At 48.5% G+C, this 16,983-nt stretch overlaps 1 protein-coding gene across 1 annotated transcript; it reads right to left on the bottom strand.

Moving 5' to 3' along the window:
- Positions 1-1,292: 1,292 nt before the first annotated feature.
- Positions 1,293-7,910, bottom strand: RND1 (Rho family GTPase 1). The gene is made up of 5 exons (XM_054590871.1): positions 7,691-7,910; positions 6,823-6,910; positions 4,063-4,172; positions 3,065-3,199; positions 1,293-2,376 (listed from the first exon to the last, which is right to left on the bottom strand). The coding sequence occupies exons 1-5, from the start codon at positions 7,808-7,810 to the stop codon at positions 2,131-2,133; spliced, it is 699 nt and encodes a 232-aa protein (XP_054446846.1). The 5' UTR covers positions 7,811-7,910; the 3' UTR covers positions 1,293-2,130.
- Positions 7,911-16,983: the final 9,073 nt, after the last annotated feature.

Below are 16,983 nucleotides of genomic sequence, written 5' to 3'. Positions count from 1 at the left end.
CAGCCCCAGCCCAGGCACACGCCCTGACAGGAAATCAAACCAGCGACCTTTCAGTTTGCAGGATGACCCCCAACCCACTGAGCCACGCCAGTCAGGGCAGTATTTTTTTTTTAATTAAAGATTTTTATCTGTTTTTGAGACCCGGTTTGAATCTTGGCTCCACTGCATACAAGCAGTATGATCTCGTGCAAGCTACATGACATCCCTAGCTTTCCTATTTCCTCCTTTATAAAATAAGGATAATAATATGACATCTCACAGGGTAGGATAGCAGAGCAGTGAAAAGTGCATGTTCTGGAGCCAGGTTGCCTGGATTTGCATCCAAGTTCTATTACTTTCTGGCTGTGGGACCTTGGGTACATTAACTAATCCCTCTGAATCTGTTTTCTTGTCTATAAAATGAGGTAGATAGTACTCCATAAGAATAAATAACATATAAAGAACTCAAACATCTCTGACTCATAGTAAACATTTAACAAATGTTAGCTATTATCATTCATGAGGCTAATTTAAATGTGATAATGTTGGTACAGCTAATGGTGCTGAGCACACAGCAAATAGTAAATACCTAGTAGCTCGCTATTTCCGGAGCACTATGAAACTTGGAAAAAAGAGCTATATATAAGTCACTGAAGAGAAGGGAAGTTAAGGCCCTTGAGTTGCCATCAACAGGCAATGGAATTGGAAGGCCAAGAAAGCAGGTGACATCACCTCTCTGAGCTCCCAGGAGACCAGGACTCCAGCAACCCCCCAAACTTGGCTTCAGTCTCTCCACCTGCAGGGGTTGGGATCTCAGCAGCTTGGATCCTCTGATTTCACCAAACCTGTCTCTCTCCCCAGACTCTCTAGGGCAATGGTTCTCAACCAGAAGTGATTTTGCCCCAGGGGGCATTTAATAATACTTGTAAACATTTTTGATTGTGACAACTGGGGTGGGGGTGGGGGGGAATAGTGCTACTGGCATCTGGCAGGCAGAGGCAAGGGACGTTGCTAAACCTCCGCCAATGCACAGGACTGCTCTCGCAACGAAGCGCTGTCTAGCCTAGCATGCCATTAATTCCAAAGTTGAGAAACCCTGCTCTTGGGCTAAGGAGATCTTCACTAGCTAAGTAGGACCTGGGTGGGGTTGGGAGCAGAGGAAGGAGATCCTTGTTGGAAATACCAGGGAACAGTGGAGGCAACCACTTTTGCAACCTACAGAATGGGTCCCAGGGCAGCTTTCTCCTCATTAGCAATGATCACAGAAAACAGAAAGAAACTAAGAAAATGGAGCCAACTTCTTTATACGTGTTATATTTTTCATTAATAAATAGGTTTTCTTCTTTAAACACAGAACATGTAACAGATTGAAACACTCCCCCCTCCCCCCATTCCAAAGACAAGAGTCTATAAAACAAATGCCAGCTGTACTGCCCTAAGGGCAGAAAAAGTCTGGTGACCCCCACCCAGCCCTGCCTCCTGCAGCACCACCACCCCCACACTGCAAGAGAAGGGGGTCTGGGGCTTCTCCCTTGGACCCTGTGGACTTAGGTGAGAAGCATGTGAATGTATGATGTCACCTCTCCATGAGACATGGGCTATGCAAAGATGAGGTTTCCTTCTCATTGGCTCTGACCAGCTCCTGCCCTTCTGATTTCAGTTATGAAGCACCTGGGCTCAGCTCCCAAGGGAGCTGCCTCACGGCTTCCCCACTCTCCACTCCTGCGTGGCCGCCTCAGAGGGGAAGGGAAGGGCTCAGACACCCCTCCCGTCCCCTGGCCTGCATGGAAACACTGGGTGGAAGAGGCATGATGCTGAAGGTGAGGCTCCTGGAGGCCCCTGAGCCCATGAGGCCAGCATGCCCCCCTCACCCCCACACCTTTCCTTCCTCTGGAGAGGGGGTCACTGGGGCAGCTGCCCCCTCCACCACCTAGGGCCTGGCTTGGGGTGTGATGGTTCTTTCTCAGTGTCAGGTCCTCAAGTGGGGCCTGGCTCTTTCCTTGTCCCATTCTTGTCTCCTTCCAAGCCCTCACCGTGGCCATCTGAAAAACTCATTGTCCAGTGTCCTAAATTGTCTCATCCTCCCTCTGCCCGTGCCTCTGCAACCCAAGGGAGGAAGTGGGAGGTTGTCTCCCCTCTACAACCCCCACTTCACATAATGGAACAGCTTTTGGCCTTTTCCTTCTTGAAGGTAGAAGAGATGAGTTCAGAACGACTGGGGAGGTGGAGCAGTCGCTTGGAGAGGCTTCGGACAGGACTCTTCGGGGGTACCGGGCTGGGTTTGTTCAGACACACCATGGATGCCGTCCGGAAGATGCTGTGGATGCTCTTTTCTGAGGTGAAAGCCGAACCTTCCAGGTAGATTTCCGCACCCAGCTGCTTGGCTATCGCACAGCCCTGCACAGGGAGAGGGGAGCGAGGTCACCGATGCAATGGCCAAAACGGCTGTGAAGCACTGCCTCCTACGGTGAGTGGTACCCCCGGGACTACTCCATGGGACCCAACTGCCAGCCTCCCACCGCCACCCTCTGCTAATTATTTTAGGAAGGTGAAGCCTAATAGCACCTTAGAATCACCTGGGACATTTTAAAAACCATATTGAACCAGAGTCAGTCAGTCAGTCAGTCAGAATTTCTGGGCATTAGTGTTTTTAAAAGCTCACCAAACAAATCCAACATGAAATACTGGTTTAAAAGAAATGAACATAAGAAGTTATCCAGTATTTTCATTATAGATGCAATTCCCCTATCTTTCTCCCAGAGTGGCTCTATAGACATGGAGTCAGGAATTCCAATTAGCACCTTTAGTGATTCTAATGCACATGGTGCACAAATACAACCTGAGGAACACTGGCCCACACGGGAATAGGTCCCCGGCCAACCTATAGCAGAAATCTGGGTAAATGGCTACCACTTATATCCAGGTAACTAGTAGCTGATTATAGATGGCCCCCCAGAATACCAATTCTGTCTTGCCATAGTGAGAGAATGTGAGTAAGAGCCACATTTCAAGTCCTTTCCCTATAGCCTTCTCCACCCCACCCCACCCAACACACGGTGGCGCGCGTGTGGGTGCACACACACACCTGCTCGTATGAAATGGGTGCCTGCTTCTGGTGGGACAGCTCCATCAGAGTACTCAGGTCTGTTCGCAGGTCTGTCTTGCAGCCAATAAGCAAAACACGGGTGCTGGGACAATAATCTAGGATTTCCGTCCTCCACTGAAGAGCCATGCAAGAAGGTTGGAGGAAGGAAAAACAAAGGACAGTCAGTGACTAAGAGATACCCAGAGAAGCCCAACTGGCAACACCGCACACACCATACAGCTTGTCACCGGCCCAGCCATCCCTCTGAGTCACAGCATCACCACTGAACTAATTACATCATCTTCCTGCCGTGAGGCCTTTGGGGTTACAGGAACGATGACCCAAGAGCCTGTCCCCTCATTCGACAGTCCAGTCACCAGAGAAAGCACAGGGGTAAATCTCTTCCCACTCTCTGCCAAACATATGGGGCCTGGATCTGCCCCCTCAATCCAGCCAAAGGGCTCCACAGGTCCAGAGAGCCAGGAGGAAGCCAACCAGTCTCTTCCCAAGGGAAGGAGATAGTCCCAGAGCCTTCTCGGAAACTAGGTTAGTTCCACAAAGTATCCTGGGATCCCTCAGTATGGTCAGACCTTGCCAGGCAGACCTAGGCATTTCCTATTAGCAGTTCTGTTCAGGCTTGCCCGGCTTGCCCAGTCCCAGTAGGCTGGGATGAGGGTCTGTAGAAGCTGCCTCCAAAAAACTGCATCCTTGACCTTCAAACCATATCACCAAAAGGTTCTCTGACTCTCAATCCTTCGCTTTCAGAATCTTGAACACCACCCTCCGTGGCTGGGCCTCTGGTAGAACAGTATGGGACAAGGGCAGAAGATCTGGGTTCTATTTCCAGTGCTATAGCTAATGGTGTGGCCTTGGGCAAATTTATCCCTTCTCTGGCCTCAGTTTCTTTCTGTTACACAAGAGAGGATTAGATGATAGGGTCCCCAAGATTCCTTTTTGTTCTCAAGCTGAGCTAGAGACTGTAGTTTATCCAGACTTACCTTCTTGAGTGCACTATCCACTGTCTCTGGACGACTGATATCAAAGCACAGTAATACTGCGTCGGAGTCACTGTAGCAGAGTGGACGGACATTGTCATAGTAGGGGGATCCTGTTATAGGGGAGAAAGAGCTGATGATAAGCCATGGCATTTTCCTTGCCCTACAGGCCTAAGCGCGAAGAGCCCTGGGAATACCATTCTTGCCCACCTTAGGTTAGTTGGCCCCACCCACCTCCCAGAGGAACCTGCTGCAGCATGGAGCTTGGGACCTGACCACCTGCCAGAAGGCAGTGCAAGAATATCATCTTCCTTAGCCCTGAAAAGGGGAAAGGGAGCAAAATAAAAGATGGGTGGAGCATAATTTGGCCCTGTCTTGGTCTCCTACTGTGGGCTTAATTTAAGGTCTACCAGTTCTAAGTCCCAGAGGAGGGTGCTTGCACCCCTGCAGAGACCAAGTCTTGTTGGAGGTCTCCTCTTTTCTAGAGCCTGCCTGCTACCCAACCTCTGCTCCAAGGCTCTCCCCAGTGAAGAAATAAACCTGCCTGTTATATAACTGGCTGCCCTGCTTCTTTGCCATGGGGTCAGAGCTCTGAGAGGCTGGTAGAGATTCAGTGCCCCGCTCCTCCACCACCCAAATCAGCTTATCCCGAAAAGGGCAAAAAGAGAGCTGCAGCCCCTATCCCCCAAGATCTCAGGGAGACAGTCTCAAAGACAACAGCACCCATAGCTAGGGGTTTTGAGACTCCAGAAAGGTCCTTCATTGGGAGGGCCGCCGGCAACGCAGACCCAGGTGGTCTAATACAGGAGAATGCTAGGAGCCTCCCCCCTCCCCCCTGGGAAGGAACAGTAGCAGATTTGGAACCCAGACAATCCGTGCTCAGAATAGCAAGCAGCCCCTCTCCCTGCACCACAATCGCCATGGAAACTGGGGGGAATCCAAGTGGGGAGGGGGTTTGTTGTTTAAAAAAAAAAAAAGAGTACAGGGGAGTTGGGAGAGCTGTGTGCTCCTTCAGCAATCTGTCCCCTTCCCCTCTCACAGGTGGGGTCTCATCACCACAGCACTGAGCAAAGGGAGCACTGCAGCACTGGGAAGGGGGAGGGGAGGAGGCCACCATTCTGGCTCCAAGCAGTCCCCCTCCCCTAAGATCTGCAAGTGAATAATGAGAACAGGTTCCACCCTGGCCCCAATGTTGGGAAGCCCCATCCCACACTTGGCTGCCACTTCCTCCTTCCTTATGGGCATCTAATCTGAAAGAGGGAGTTTGAGGATGACTGATAGCCCGCATCCTTTTGGAAACTGGGGGGCTGGGGATGCGACATGGGAAAAAGAAAGCACCTTGCTGATTTTCCATTATCTGGATTAGGATTCAAAGGCTGCATTCTGACTGTGGGAGGAGGGGGGAAACAGCGGGAAGTGGTGGTGGTAGGGGAGTGGCGCTTTGGGGCGGTGGTAGTGAAGAGAGATGAGCTGCAGTAAGACTCGGGGAAGATTGAAAGGTGGGCAGGGTACAGCAGATGCAAAAGCACACATCATGCAGCCAACTGCGTTCCAGTTGGATCCAGCCAGCACAGCGGAGTCTTCGATAACCAGAACCCTGCCTCCCAACCCTTGGAACTGCCGCGGAGAAAGCATAGCAGGTTGAGGAATTTTTGTTTTGCTTTGTTTTGGGGAGGGGGTATCAAGAGGTGTCTTGTTTTCTGTTTATCCTTCCCATCCCCTACCCCAAATCTTTTCAGACTTCAGAATTGGATCATGGGAACAACAGTCTTTGGAGGAGCAGGACAGCATATTTATTGCATGTAACAGGAAACCCCTAGTGATTTATATAGTTCATCTTTAAACTCAGCCTGAATATGCATATTCAGAGTGGAGCAGATTTTATTTTCTTCCTCCTATCCCTCGCTTTTCGTCCTTAATTATGACTCTGAACCCAGTCTTTTTAAAAAATGGACTACAGTAAAGAGATAATGGTAAGGGGCCAGAATCAATGCAAGCAAGGGATAGCCTAACACTGAGGGTTTAGGGTTGAGAAGCTGGAAAAATATTGCTTCCTACATTCCAGAAAGACAGGGTACTTCTACCCCAGGCCAGTGCAGGGGGAAATAAATGGTCAGGGCCAACACTCCCCCTCCTCCTGCCACTACAACGACGTTACTCTGCCCTACATTAAGCCGTCTCCCCCACACTCCAAAGCATGAATGATGCATCACTTCAGCCCTGAGCCGCAGCGATATGACGAGCTGAGCTGAGCTGCGGCAGGCGGACGGACGGACGGCACTGGCCCGAGATGGAATGCAGGAGAGAAAATTGAATCAGGGGCAATATTTCCCCCAAAGCAGGCTTGTCTCCCTGCCTCAACCACAACTGCCTGCAGCAGCACTGCCTTCTGCTTTATTTGGCTTTGCTCTGGGGCAGTGAAGGCTGTGTATGTGGTGGCAGGGAGTGAAAATGGAGAAGCCCTGTCTGACTGCCCCAAGAAGTATCCAGGGGTTCATTCACCTCACCATCCAGCCCTCTGAAGGAGACCCAGAGAAATAAGTGGCTCCTGGGGTTTATCCATTCTGCACCCCTGGACCAACCAACTGAGTTGACCAGGTCCCCTCCCCTATCCCCAACCAAAGAATCTTCAGGTCCCCTTCTTTCAGTTTCCTGGCAAGCATCCTACTCCTCCTCATCAAAGAGGAAAACAATTTCTAAAAAACAGCAGCTGCAGCAGCCCAGTGGATATGGGAAGGAGGCATTTGGGAACAGCAGTCTTACCTGAGGTGTCCCAGAGACTAAGCTCCACTCTCTGTTCCTCTGTCTCCAAGCAGGCTGTGTAATTCTCAAACACGGTGGGCACATATGTCTGTGGAAAGAGAGGAACTATTCACCGCCTGGGCCCCCCTTCCCTCTGGTTGGCACTGCCAATATAAGAAGCCACTCACCCTAGGAGTGAGATACTAAAGTGGCCAGAGGAGGAGATACCTGGGGCAAGAAGGACCACATGGGACAGGAGGCAGGGTTATGTAGAGGCACAGGCACTTTGCCCCATCAAATTATGAAATGGGAACGACTACCAGCCAGGGACAAACCCCCCATATTATAATGGTCCATTATAAATGGACACACACACACACACAAACACACATATTCCCCTCAACCCCAGATTGTCTCCCAGTTTTAGAGCCACAGTCAATTCCAGCTCTTTTATCTTCTCTCCACAAGCCCCCTGGACCAACAGAACAGCGGGAGCGGGCAACGGAAGACTGCCGGGAGCCAGGCTCACAGAACCTTTGAGGTTGGGGTGAAGGGGCGAGCAGGTATTGCGTCAAGAAACCCCAGATTCTCAAATGTCTCCAGGTCCCTCTCCAGGTAGCTGACTCCAGGATGAAGGGAGGTAGGAGGGGATTTGATTGGGGCCTATGGGTGAAGAGGTGAGGAGGAGCCAGCGGGGCGGCAAAAGTGGAACAGGTCTCAGGGGGAAGCTAAGGCAGGGCGGTCCTCGAGCCAGAAAGAGGCTGAGGGTGGGGTGGGGTGAGGTGGGGAAAGGAGAGACAGCTCCCGTGGGTAGGTGGGAATCTACCCCGGGGTAGGCGGGCAGGCAGACAAGGATGAACGCTGGCCAGGGGGCGGGCGGGCAGCTCACCTCGGGATAGCAGTCCTTTGCTAACACCTGTAACATCGCTGTCTTCCCGCACTGCACGTCTCCCACCAGAACGAGCTTACATCTGGCCACGACTGGCTGAGGGGCCCGTCTTTCCTTCATGGTTGCAGCCTCCGTGGGACTTGGACTCTGGTTCAGAGAAGAGAGAGTGGCGCCAGGTGCGTCTCGGCCGGCAAACCCAAGCGAATTCCCTGCCTGTCTCCAACTGAACGGGAGGCCGGCACAGCCCCTTTATATTGGCCTAGGTGAACCAATCACAAGAGGAGGCGGTCTCTGTCAGGGCCAATCCCTGAGGTGGGATCCCCTCCAGCAGCCAATGGTAGGAGGATCTAAGTCAGCGCCTTCTTCCTCCCTTCCCTTTCTCTTAAAGCGGCACCGTTGCTTCTTATAGAAGGGGATTCCCACGTTTTGCATTTGTATTAGGGAGAGGGGAAGGGACTTGAGGCAAAATTTAATGGTTTTGAATGTCCACCAATTAGCGTCAAAAACAATAAACTAGCAGAAAGTGAGGTCAAGCTGGAGTTGTCACAGAAGAGCAGGACCTTCTGTGTCTATAGCAGGACAATAATTATAGTTATACTTCTAGACTAGAGTCAGGTGGCCCCCCCGGGGTGGGAGTGGGAGAAGACAGAGATCTCTCACCTCTTTGTTCCCTCTAATCCCTATCCTAACCAGCTTCCACTCTTGATTTCCCCTCCCAGAAGCTTCTGCTCTGCCCCTTTATCAGTTCCTGCTCTTCCCCTTTCAATTCCTGAGTCTAAGGAATCACCTTCTCCATTAATAAATACATACATACATACATACATACACACATACATAAGCAAGCCTTCTCGCATCATCTAGAAAAACCCCACACAGCCTCTGTCCCAGAGATGGGCAGAAAGAAGTGAAAGAATCTGGCAAGTGGGATTGGGAGAAAAATGAAAACAAAGCAAACAAAGTCTCTGTCTGTTTGGCAGGACAACCTCTTACCCCATGCCTGGCAGGAGCTGCGTAGGGGTGTTTGTTCTGTAGCCTGGGTTTAGCTTCCTGGATGAATCAGGCACAGGTCCAGTACCAGGTAACACTTACTGATGCTGACACATTGCATGTGTCATCTGATTAAAGTCCAGACTGGGCCTGGGACTTTAGGATTAGAAAACTGGAGGGCAACCTAAAGTTGAGATGAGCTACGTAACTGCCTCCTACATAACCTGCTCCTCAGAGCCCTTGCAACTTAAGGCACCAATCCACTAGACAGAACCATGGGATGTACACAGCTTGAGTAACTCACTGTTTATTCAGGAACCAAGACAGCCCAAATAAGGCATTCTGAGGATAAGGGATTAAAGTAAACACCCCTGACCAATTTGGCTTAGTTGGTTGGGTATTGTCCTGCAAACTGAAAAGTCATGGGTTTGATTCCTGGTCAGGGCACATGTTTGGGTAGCAGGTTCAGTCCCCAGCCTGGACTCATGCAAGAGGAAACCAATCGATGTTTCTCTCTCATATTGATGTTACTCTCCCTCTCTTTCTCCCTCCCTTCCCCTCTCCCAAGAATCAATAAAAGAAAAAAATTTTAAATAAGACTGACTGTAAGCAAAAGTTAAAGTACTTCCGATTTCATCCTTAGGTCCCTTCATCCTGGCAAGCCCAGCGCCTCTGGAGCATGCCCTGGGTCTTGTTCCATCTGAGCTTAGTCTTAATTCACAATCATTACTGCCCCACCCAGGGATATTTTCCCTGCTATAAAGGATGTTTAAAAGCCTTTCACAGATCCAAAGGGACAGATCTTTAAGGGTGAGATTTCCAATACCCACCGCAGACAGGGGAATAGACAGTATTTCAAAAATGTAGCCTACACTGTGTGTCTCCTGTCAAATCCTGTGTCATCCAAGTTCACAGTCCATGTTTGTCTGAGAGCTCTGGGGCCAAAGCCTGCACTGTCCTCTACCCATCAAGCCCCTCTGCCAGGGATCAGAAAATCAGCTAAGGGAGCCTCCGGGGTAGAAAGATAGTTATCCAGGTGCTGCCGTCAGCTGGTTACCTTCCTCCTCCAGGCTCTCTGGAAGTTTCTCCTCCCTTCCTCTCCCCAGGTCTCAGATAATGTTCCATCTATAGAATTTGTCCTCTTCTTGCCCTTTTTTCAGCAGCCTGACAGCTTCTTTGAGCTGCCTATAAGTATGGTTTGGAAGAGTTCCAGGAACAGCTGTAAGATCATAGCCTGCCTCAACCTGAGTCCTTTCCCTCAGCCTGTCCTTTCCCTCCCATTCCTCACCTTCAGTCTCCTCTGGACTCAGTTCTCAAGGCCCCACTGGGGTTCCAGTACATCCTGTTAACCCTGAACTGGGTTCCTTCCAATGGGTTCCCCCATGTTCTGTACCAGCATCCTCCTACACAGAGGCCCTCCTCCAGCCACTCCAAAATTTTGTTTTAAAAAACCATTCAGTGTAGGTAAAAACTGTTCTTTCTATGCAAACAGCTTCTTCTGGCTTCTAAAAAGATTGCCATTCCTGAGCTCCTCGAAGATGGAAATTCTGGGAGCTGGTGTTAGTGCTGGTTCTTCCCTGGGTGGCTGCACTTCAGGGCAGGGCAGCCGAAAGCCTGAGCTGTTGGAAGAGCAGCCCCCGTCACCATTGATTCTCAAGCTGTGTCTCTGAAGATATTATGTGGGTCACATATTGATGAGTTGTGATGGAAAAAGTCGTATGGGCTTGTGTGAGGTCAGAAAGCAGGGTGGCAGCATGAAAAGAAGATGGAGCCCTGGCTGGTGTGGCTGAGTGAGTGGATTGAGCACTGGCTTATGTTATTGCCAGTTCAATTCCCAGTCAGAGCACATGCTTGGGTTGTGGGCCAAGTCCCCACTTGGGGGCACATGCATGAGGGAACCAGTTAATGTTTCTGTCCCTCTCTTTCTGCCTCCCTTCCCCTCTCTCTAAAAATAAATAAATAAAATAAAATAAAATAAAAAAAAGAAGGAAAGGAAAGGAAAAGAAAAGAGGGTGGAGCCACAGGTCAGCAGGCCTAAAACTTCAACAAAGCACTGCCTCTAACAAGCTGTGTATTAAGTAAATCACTTTCTTCTCTGGGAGCCATTTCCATAAACGTAATGCAAAGGATTTGGACTGGAAAAGGGGTTTTTTTGCCTTTCTTTTTTTAGCAGTTAGACTCTCTCCCCCTAAGTCTGTTCAAACCTCTTTCAAGTGTCTTTATTTTAGAATCCGTAGCCACACTAATAAATTTACTAGATGGCTCTTTCCTAGCAATACCAAAAGTGTTTAAAACAAGTTAAAAATACTATCCTAAGATAAAGGACGTCAGTCACAAAAGATCACATATTGTGCCGTGGCTGGTGTGGCTCAGTGGATTGAGTGTTGGCCTGCAAACTTAAAGGTTACTGGTTCGATTCCCAGTCAGGGAACATGCTTGGGTTGCAGGCCAGATGCCCATTTGGGGAAGGGCAGGGCGTGGAGGGGGGGAGTGTGAGAGGCAACCAATAGATGGATCTCTCATACATTCATGTTTCTCTCCCTCTCTCTCTTCCTTCCCCTCTCTCTAAAAATAAATAAAATAAAAAGATACAGATATTGTATGATTCCATTTGTATGAAATATCTAGAGTAGGCAAATCCAAAGAAACAGAAAATAGGTTAGGGGTTGCCTAAGACTGCAGGCATTGAGGTGAATGGAGAGTGACTGCTTTTGAGGGTGATGAAAATCTTCTAAATTTGACTGTGGCGATGGTTGTAAAATTCTGGGACTATCCTAAAAACCACTGTAGTGTCCAGTTTAAATTGGTAAATTTTATAGTGTGTGAATTATATCTTGATAAAGCTGTTACTTTGAAAAATAAGGTTATTTAGAGTTCCAGATCTTCTTTACACAATCCCCTTTAACTTGTTTTTTAAAAACCTTTTTTATTTTTTGGTGTGGAAATGTGCAAACATTTTAAAGGGTAGAAAGAATAATACAATGAATTCCTATGTATCCATTATTCAGCTTCAACGATCATCAATGTAATCTTACTTCATCTGTATCCCAACCTACTTCTCCCCATTACACTTCCTACAGTGGATGATTTTAAAACAAATTATAGTCATCATATAATTTAATCCATAGATATTTCAGAACTCATCTCTAAAAGAAAAGGACTCTTTTTAAACATAACCACAGTACCATTATGACAACTAAAAAGAAATAACTCAATATCTCCAGATATCCAGTGTTAAAATTTGCCTAACTGTGTAATATATTGGTTTATTCTAATTCAATGTGGTCTCCACATTGAATTTGAGTGATATGGCTATTATGTCCTTTATTTCACAGGTTCCCCAACTCCTTCCTTTTTTTCTTACAATTTATTTGTTGAAGAAGCCAGATTGTTTATTCCATGATGTAGTCCATATTCTAGATTTTGCTGATTCCATTTCCATGATGTTGTCTACCTGTACGAAAGTCCTTTACAAATTAAATCTTATGCAGAATCTCAAAACACACCAAAAAAGATGCAAAACAAAATTGCTCTGGTTGAGAAAAAAATTGCTCTGGTTGAATCAGAATGAGGGACTTGGAGAGGGGCTCACTCAACTCCCAGCTCCTGGAACAAACTCCAGGGAACGCAGTTTAAAAACCACTAGTCTAAATAGACAGAGAGGGAGTTGGAAAGAGAGGGAGAGAAAGTACCACGTGTTCAAAGCTCGGGACTGCCCTATCTATTTTTTACTCTGATTACCCTGATAAATTCTTAATCTGGGACAGTGACATAACACACAAAGGTGTTCAGGGTGATAGCAAATTCAAATTCACTCTGACTCTTACTGAAGTGTACACAAGCCCGGTACTTTCTGTGCCCTAGTGATGCTTACAAAGAGCTTCCAGGCACCCTGCCACCTGTGTCTCCCAGGAGTCTGGCAGGGCCAGGCCCATTCTCCGTGTCCCTTAATATGACTCAGGTGTTCCACTCCTCGGTCCTAAGACACGCTCTTCTCATCTTAGGGGTCCATGGCCCCTGGCACTTAAGAACACTGGACCTTTTAACTGGTCATTTTTAGCTGGAGCAGCTACTAGAATTCTAACCAAGTTTTTAAAGATCAGTCTGCCTTCAGGGAATTCACAGCTATAGGGGGAGATAAAGCGAAAGCCTTGTGGGTAATTAAAACCGAGCGCAGTAGGAGTGCTGAGGAGGGAGGGGCCAAATCTGGTTAGGCAATTGTGCAAGGTTTATAGAAGAGGGTGGTTTCATCTGGGCCTCTGTTCTGACACGAGATCAGTTAGGGGAGAGTACGGATGCAGGAAAATGCTAAGCACTCCCAAGGACTGAAGAATCAATCCAATCTACTGAAACAGACTTGGCGGGGGGCAATTTGCCTGAAAACATAGTTCAGAAAAGAAATCTGATGCTATAATAGTATAAAATGCACTTAGATTCCAAAATATAGCCATTAGTAGTTTAAGAGAAAACCACTGGCCCAAAATGGTGTTACTCATGCTAAAACCCCATGATACCAAACCTAGATTTAATATCTGATCTAATTACAGTTTCAACTTCTCCCAGAAATGGCATCATAATCAACCAGGCTGGACTTTTCTGGTCAACACCAATGAAGCAACCTGCCCTGTGGGCCCTCTCCATCCCCGCCCCCATAGAAAAAAGAGGCAGTCTGCATGATACAAGCCCTTCACATTCTGTCCACCACTCCCCGCGAGAAAAAGCTGTCTCAGGCAGAAAATAACCCTTTCTTTTCTTTTGTTAATAGCTGCCTTCCGCAACCCTTCTTTCTATAAAAACCTTCTATTTTGTACAACCCCTCCTCCTAGCGCCTTCTATTTGCTAGATGGGGTTCTGTCTGATTTATGAATCATGAATCGCTTAATAAAGCCAATTAGATCTCCAAAATTATCGGTACTCAGTCCATATTTGTTCTTTAACAAGTTTTTAAAATACAAGTATACCTATATGTTGTTTATTTTATTTTTTAAAGATTTTATTTATTTAATTTTAGAGAGAGGGGAAGGGAGGGAGAGAAGGAGAGAAACAGCACTGTGTCGATGTGTGAGAGATACGTCGGTGGGTTGCCTCCCATATGCCCCCGACTGGGGACCTGGTCCGCAACCCAGACATGTGCCCCGACTGCGAATCTAACAGGCAATGCTTCAGTTCGCAGGCCCATGCTCAATCCACTGAGCCACACCAGCCAGGGTCTCGTATGTTGTTCAAAATTGTCAGTGCCCTCTAGCCAAAGGCCACCAGTAGATAGATACTAGTGGTCGAACAAAAAACTGGGTTTGTAGACTCATTTCAACAAGGAGAACGCACACCATAGGAGGACTGTGGGGCATCCAGTGGGGTGTTAGAGAGCACTTAGGATTTGGACTTATACTTGCTGATTTGAGGAGAGGTCAAGGAAGAAGTCTTTGCTGTAGGCTGGATGCTCTCAGGAAGACGGGGGAACCTACAATCGGGTACCTTAATGCATTTTATCTACAAGGTGGGAGGGATGCAGCAGGGTGAAAGCTGTGACAGGTAAAGCAGCCGCCGCCACTCATAGTAGCTAAGAGAAGGGGGTGTTTAGTCATTTTTGTGGCTTGGACAAAGTTCTTATTTTTGTCTGAGTTTGGATGTGACTCCAGAGAGGTCTTACTTTTAATCTATCATTGTCATGGTCACAGAGTGGCCTTGCTTGATGGCGGTAGTCTGTGAAACTGTTTCAGTTCCACAGGAGAAAACCAAAGCCTAGCTATGAGGGCCAGGCCAGTTCCTGGGGCTTTACCTTTCTTGTGCATTTCTTCTGCTCCTCATCCTGGAAACTGGGTGTTGTCACATGGGTCTGCTGAGAACTTGGAAGGAGAAACAAAAGCAAAGAGGAGAATTTCCCAGGAAAACTTCCTGGAGGAAGTAGCACTGAGCTATGATGCAAAACAAGAATAGGATGCTGAGAGATGGGCCAGGATCTAGGGAATGTTCTAGGCGAAGGGGATGGCATGGAAACAAGAGATGGAGGCCTGGGAAGAGGACCAGTGAATGCCTGTGTATGTGTGTGAGTAAGGGTGTTTATAGGAGGAGAAAAGACCCCTCACCTCAAAAAAAAGCAACCTGAGCTAGACTAGGAATTAGGAAGAAAGTATGAAGACAGCTGAGGATGGGCAGGAGGGGAAACAGAGGGAAGCAATAGTAAAGATAGTGGTCCAAAGAAGCCTGTGCTCTGTCTGGTTCAGGCTGAGTTGTGGGGTGGGAATGGGGGAAACAGAGGGGCAGAGCATAGCCAAAGGGAGTTTAGCAGCAGCTGTATGTGTAGCAGGCACCTGGAGTTCGGGAGATTGACGAGACCACACAGCATGAGGGCCTTCTTGCCTTCTCTTGCCACCAGCCAGGGTTTGGTCGAGAGCAAGGCGGCCACTTGTGGGGTGAGTGGTAGGGAGTCTTCCTGCTAAAGGGAATTCCAAGGGAGGAAAGGACCTCAGGGATATGGGAGTCAGCTGGGAAATGATGTGGGCCCTGAGCCAGACCTACTTCCTCTCCAGTTTCCCAAGTCCAAACACTATTCTTCTGGGTTATGTTTTTTGTTTACCTATTTCTCTGTTGATTGTCCTCCTCCATTCTGATAAGGTAACCTCGGTAGGGGCAGGCCCGTGTTGACATCTGCCCTGCCTGGGATTCAGTGCCTAGAACAGTGCCTGGGGCACAGCAGATGTTCATTGTCGGTAGGTTAAAGGAATGATCCTACTCAAGATTCTTGTCTCTTTGGGCCCCAGCATTCTCATCTACAAAATGCAAGGTCGGACTTGCTCTCTGAGGGTGCTTCCAGCCCTACCTACAGTCCAATTTTCCAGGACACTCCAGACAATCAGAGTCTAGCAGTGAGTGAAACAGAGGGTCAGACAGTCACCTGTTTACCTGTAACACTGTGTACAAACTGAGAATGAATACTGAAAAAAGGGCCTTGTTCCCAGTCCTCTGAAGGTCAAGGGCATAAACCCAGGCACAGAGAAAACAATGGAAGGGCACAACTAGAGCCAGCCAGACATAATGAAAACCACCGCGGTGGGGTGCTCCCTGTGTGCTGTGCTCGTCTGCATGGTCTGACTCCTCAGTGCTCCGAGGGTGGAAGAGGGTACAGAACACATTAGCATTCCGGCTTGGGAGTTTGCTGGACCAGATTCAAAACCCGACACTTCCCGAAGCAGCACAGGTGGAGAATACAGGCTCGAGCCACACGGCCGGTCTGATCTTGGCTCTAACAGTTATTAGTTGCATAACCTTGGGAAAATTATTCAGCCTCTCGCTGAGCTTTCTTACGTCTCAGATAGGGATGGCATCGATTGCATCACCTTCTGTCCTTCCTAGCACTTCGTGGGATTTGGGAATCGTAAGCAAACTAGGAGTCTCCCCTGCGGCTGCCATCCCACCTAACCCCTGAGGGGGCACCAGACCACACGGGGCTTGTGGTCTCCAGGTACACACGTGCCTTGAAAGCCTTGGCTCCCTGCATTCAGCTGGCTGGGATACTGGTTCAGGGCCCAGCACTCACTAACCTGTGACTTCAGACAAGCCACAGCCTCTGTGAGCCTTGGTTTCTTCAGCAAGAACTGATTTCCTGAGCCAAGGTTTCATTCACAGCTGGGTCAGTCTTCAGATGGCCAGCCTCGGTCGAGAGACCCCGACACTTCCTCTTCCCTGAGGGAGAGGAAAAAGAGTTGCTACAGAGGGCCCCGAACTCTGGTATTACTGAGTCTTTCCTTCCCTCTTCCAGTTTTCTCCAGATTAAATAACTTAAATCCCTCCCTTTCCCCTCACAAAAATAATTCTCAGCCTTCCTCCCAGTTCTCCCTTTATCACCTGTGTCTTCTCACACCGAGGGCACCAAGTCCAGCTCCTGACTCCGGCTGGGGTGTGAACAGAATTGTGCTAAAGAGGGCTGACAAATAACCTTGTGTCCTTAGGACCCTCAGGCCCAGAGAGCACCTCCTCCATTCCTGAGGCTTCGCCACCTGCAGGCACTGTGCTCGGTGCTCTCCTCACACTGTTCCACTGGCACCCGGGACAACTCCATTACCTAAATACTGTTCTACTGATGATGAAGCCTAAACGTCATCGGTGGGGTTCATCTGGCTCCCCAGCTCCTCCTTGGATTTGGGGGCTATCACAGCGGGACAAGCCAAGAACTGCAAATTAGAGTTGCCTCTTCTGAGGGAGGAAAAAATGCCAGTGGGGGAAGTTTCCAGGAGGGAAACTAGATAAAAATATAAAGAGGACAAAAGACCCAGAGACACATCCAGTTCAGAATTGTGTTACAATCT

The sequence above is a fragment of the Pteronotus mesoamericanus genome, unplaced genomic scaffold (genome assembly GCF_021234165.1).
Source record: "Pteronotus mesoamericanus isolate MK-2021 breed Mesoamerican mustached bat unplaced genomic scaffold, CSHL_Meso_final scaffold_21, whole genome shotgun sequence".
NCBI classification, from domain to species: Eukaryota; Metazoa; Chordata; class Mammalia; order Chiroptera; family Mormoopidae; genus Pteronotus; species Pteronotus mesoamericanus.
This window is presented reverse-complemented; position numbering and strand designations above follow the sequence as displayed.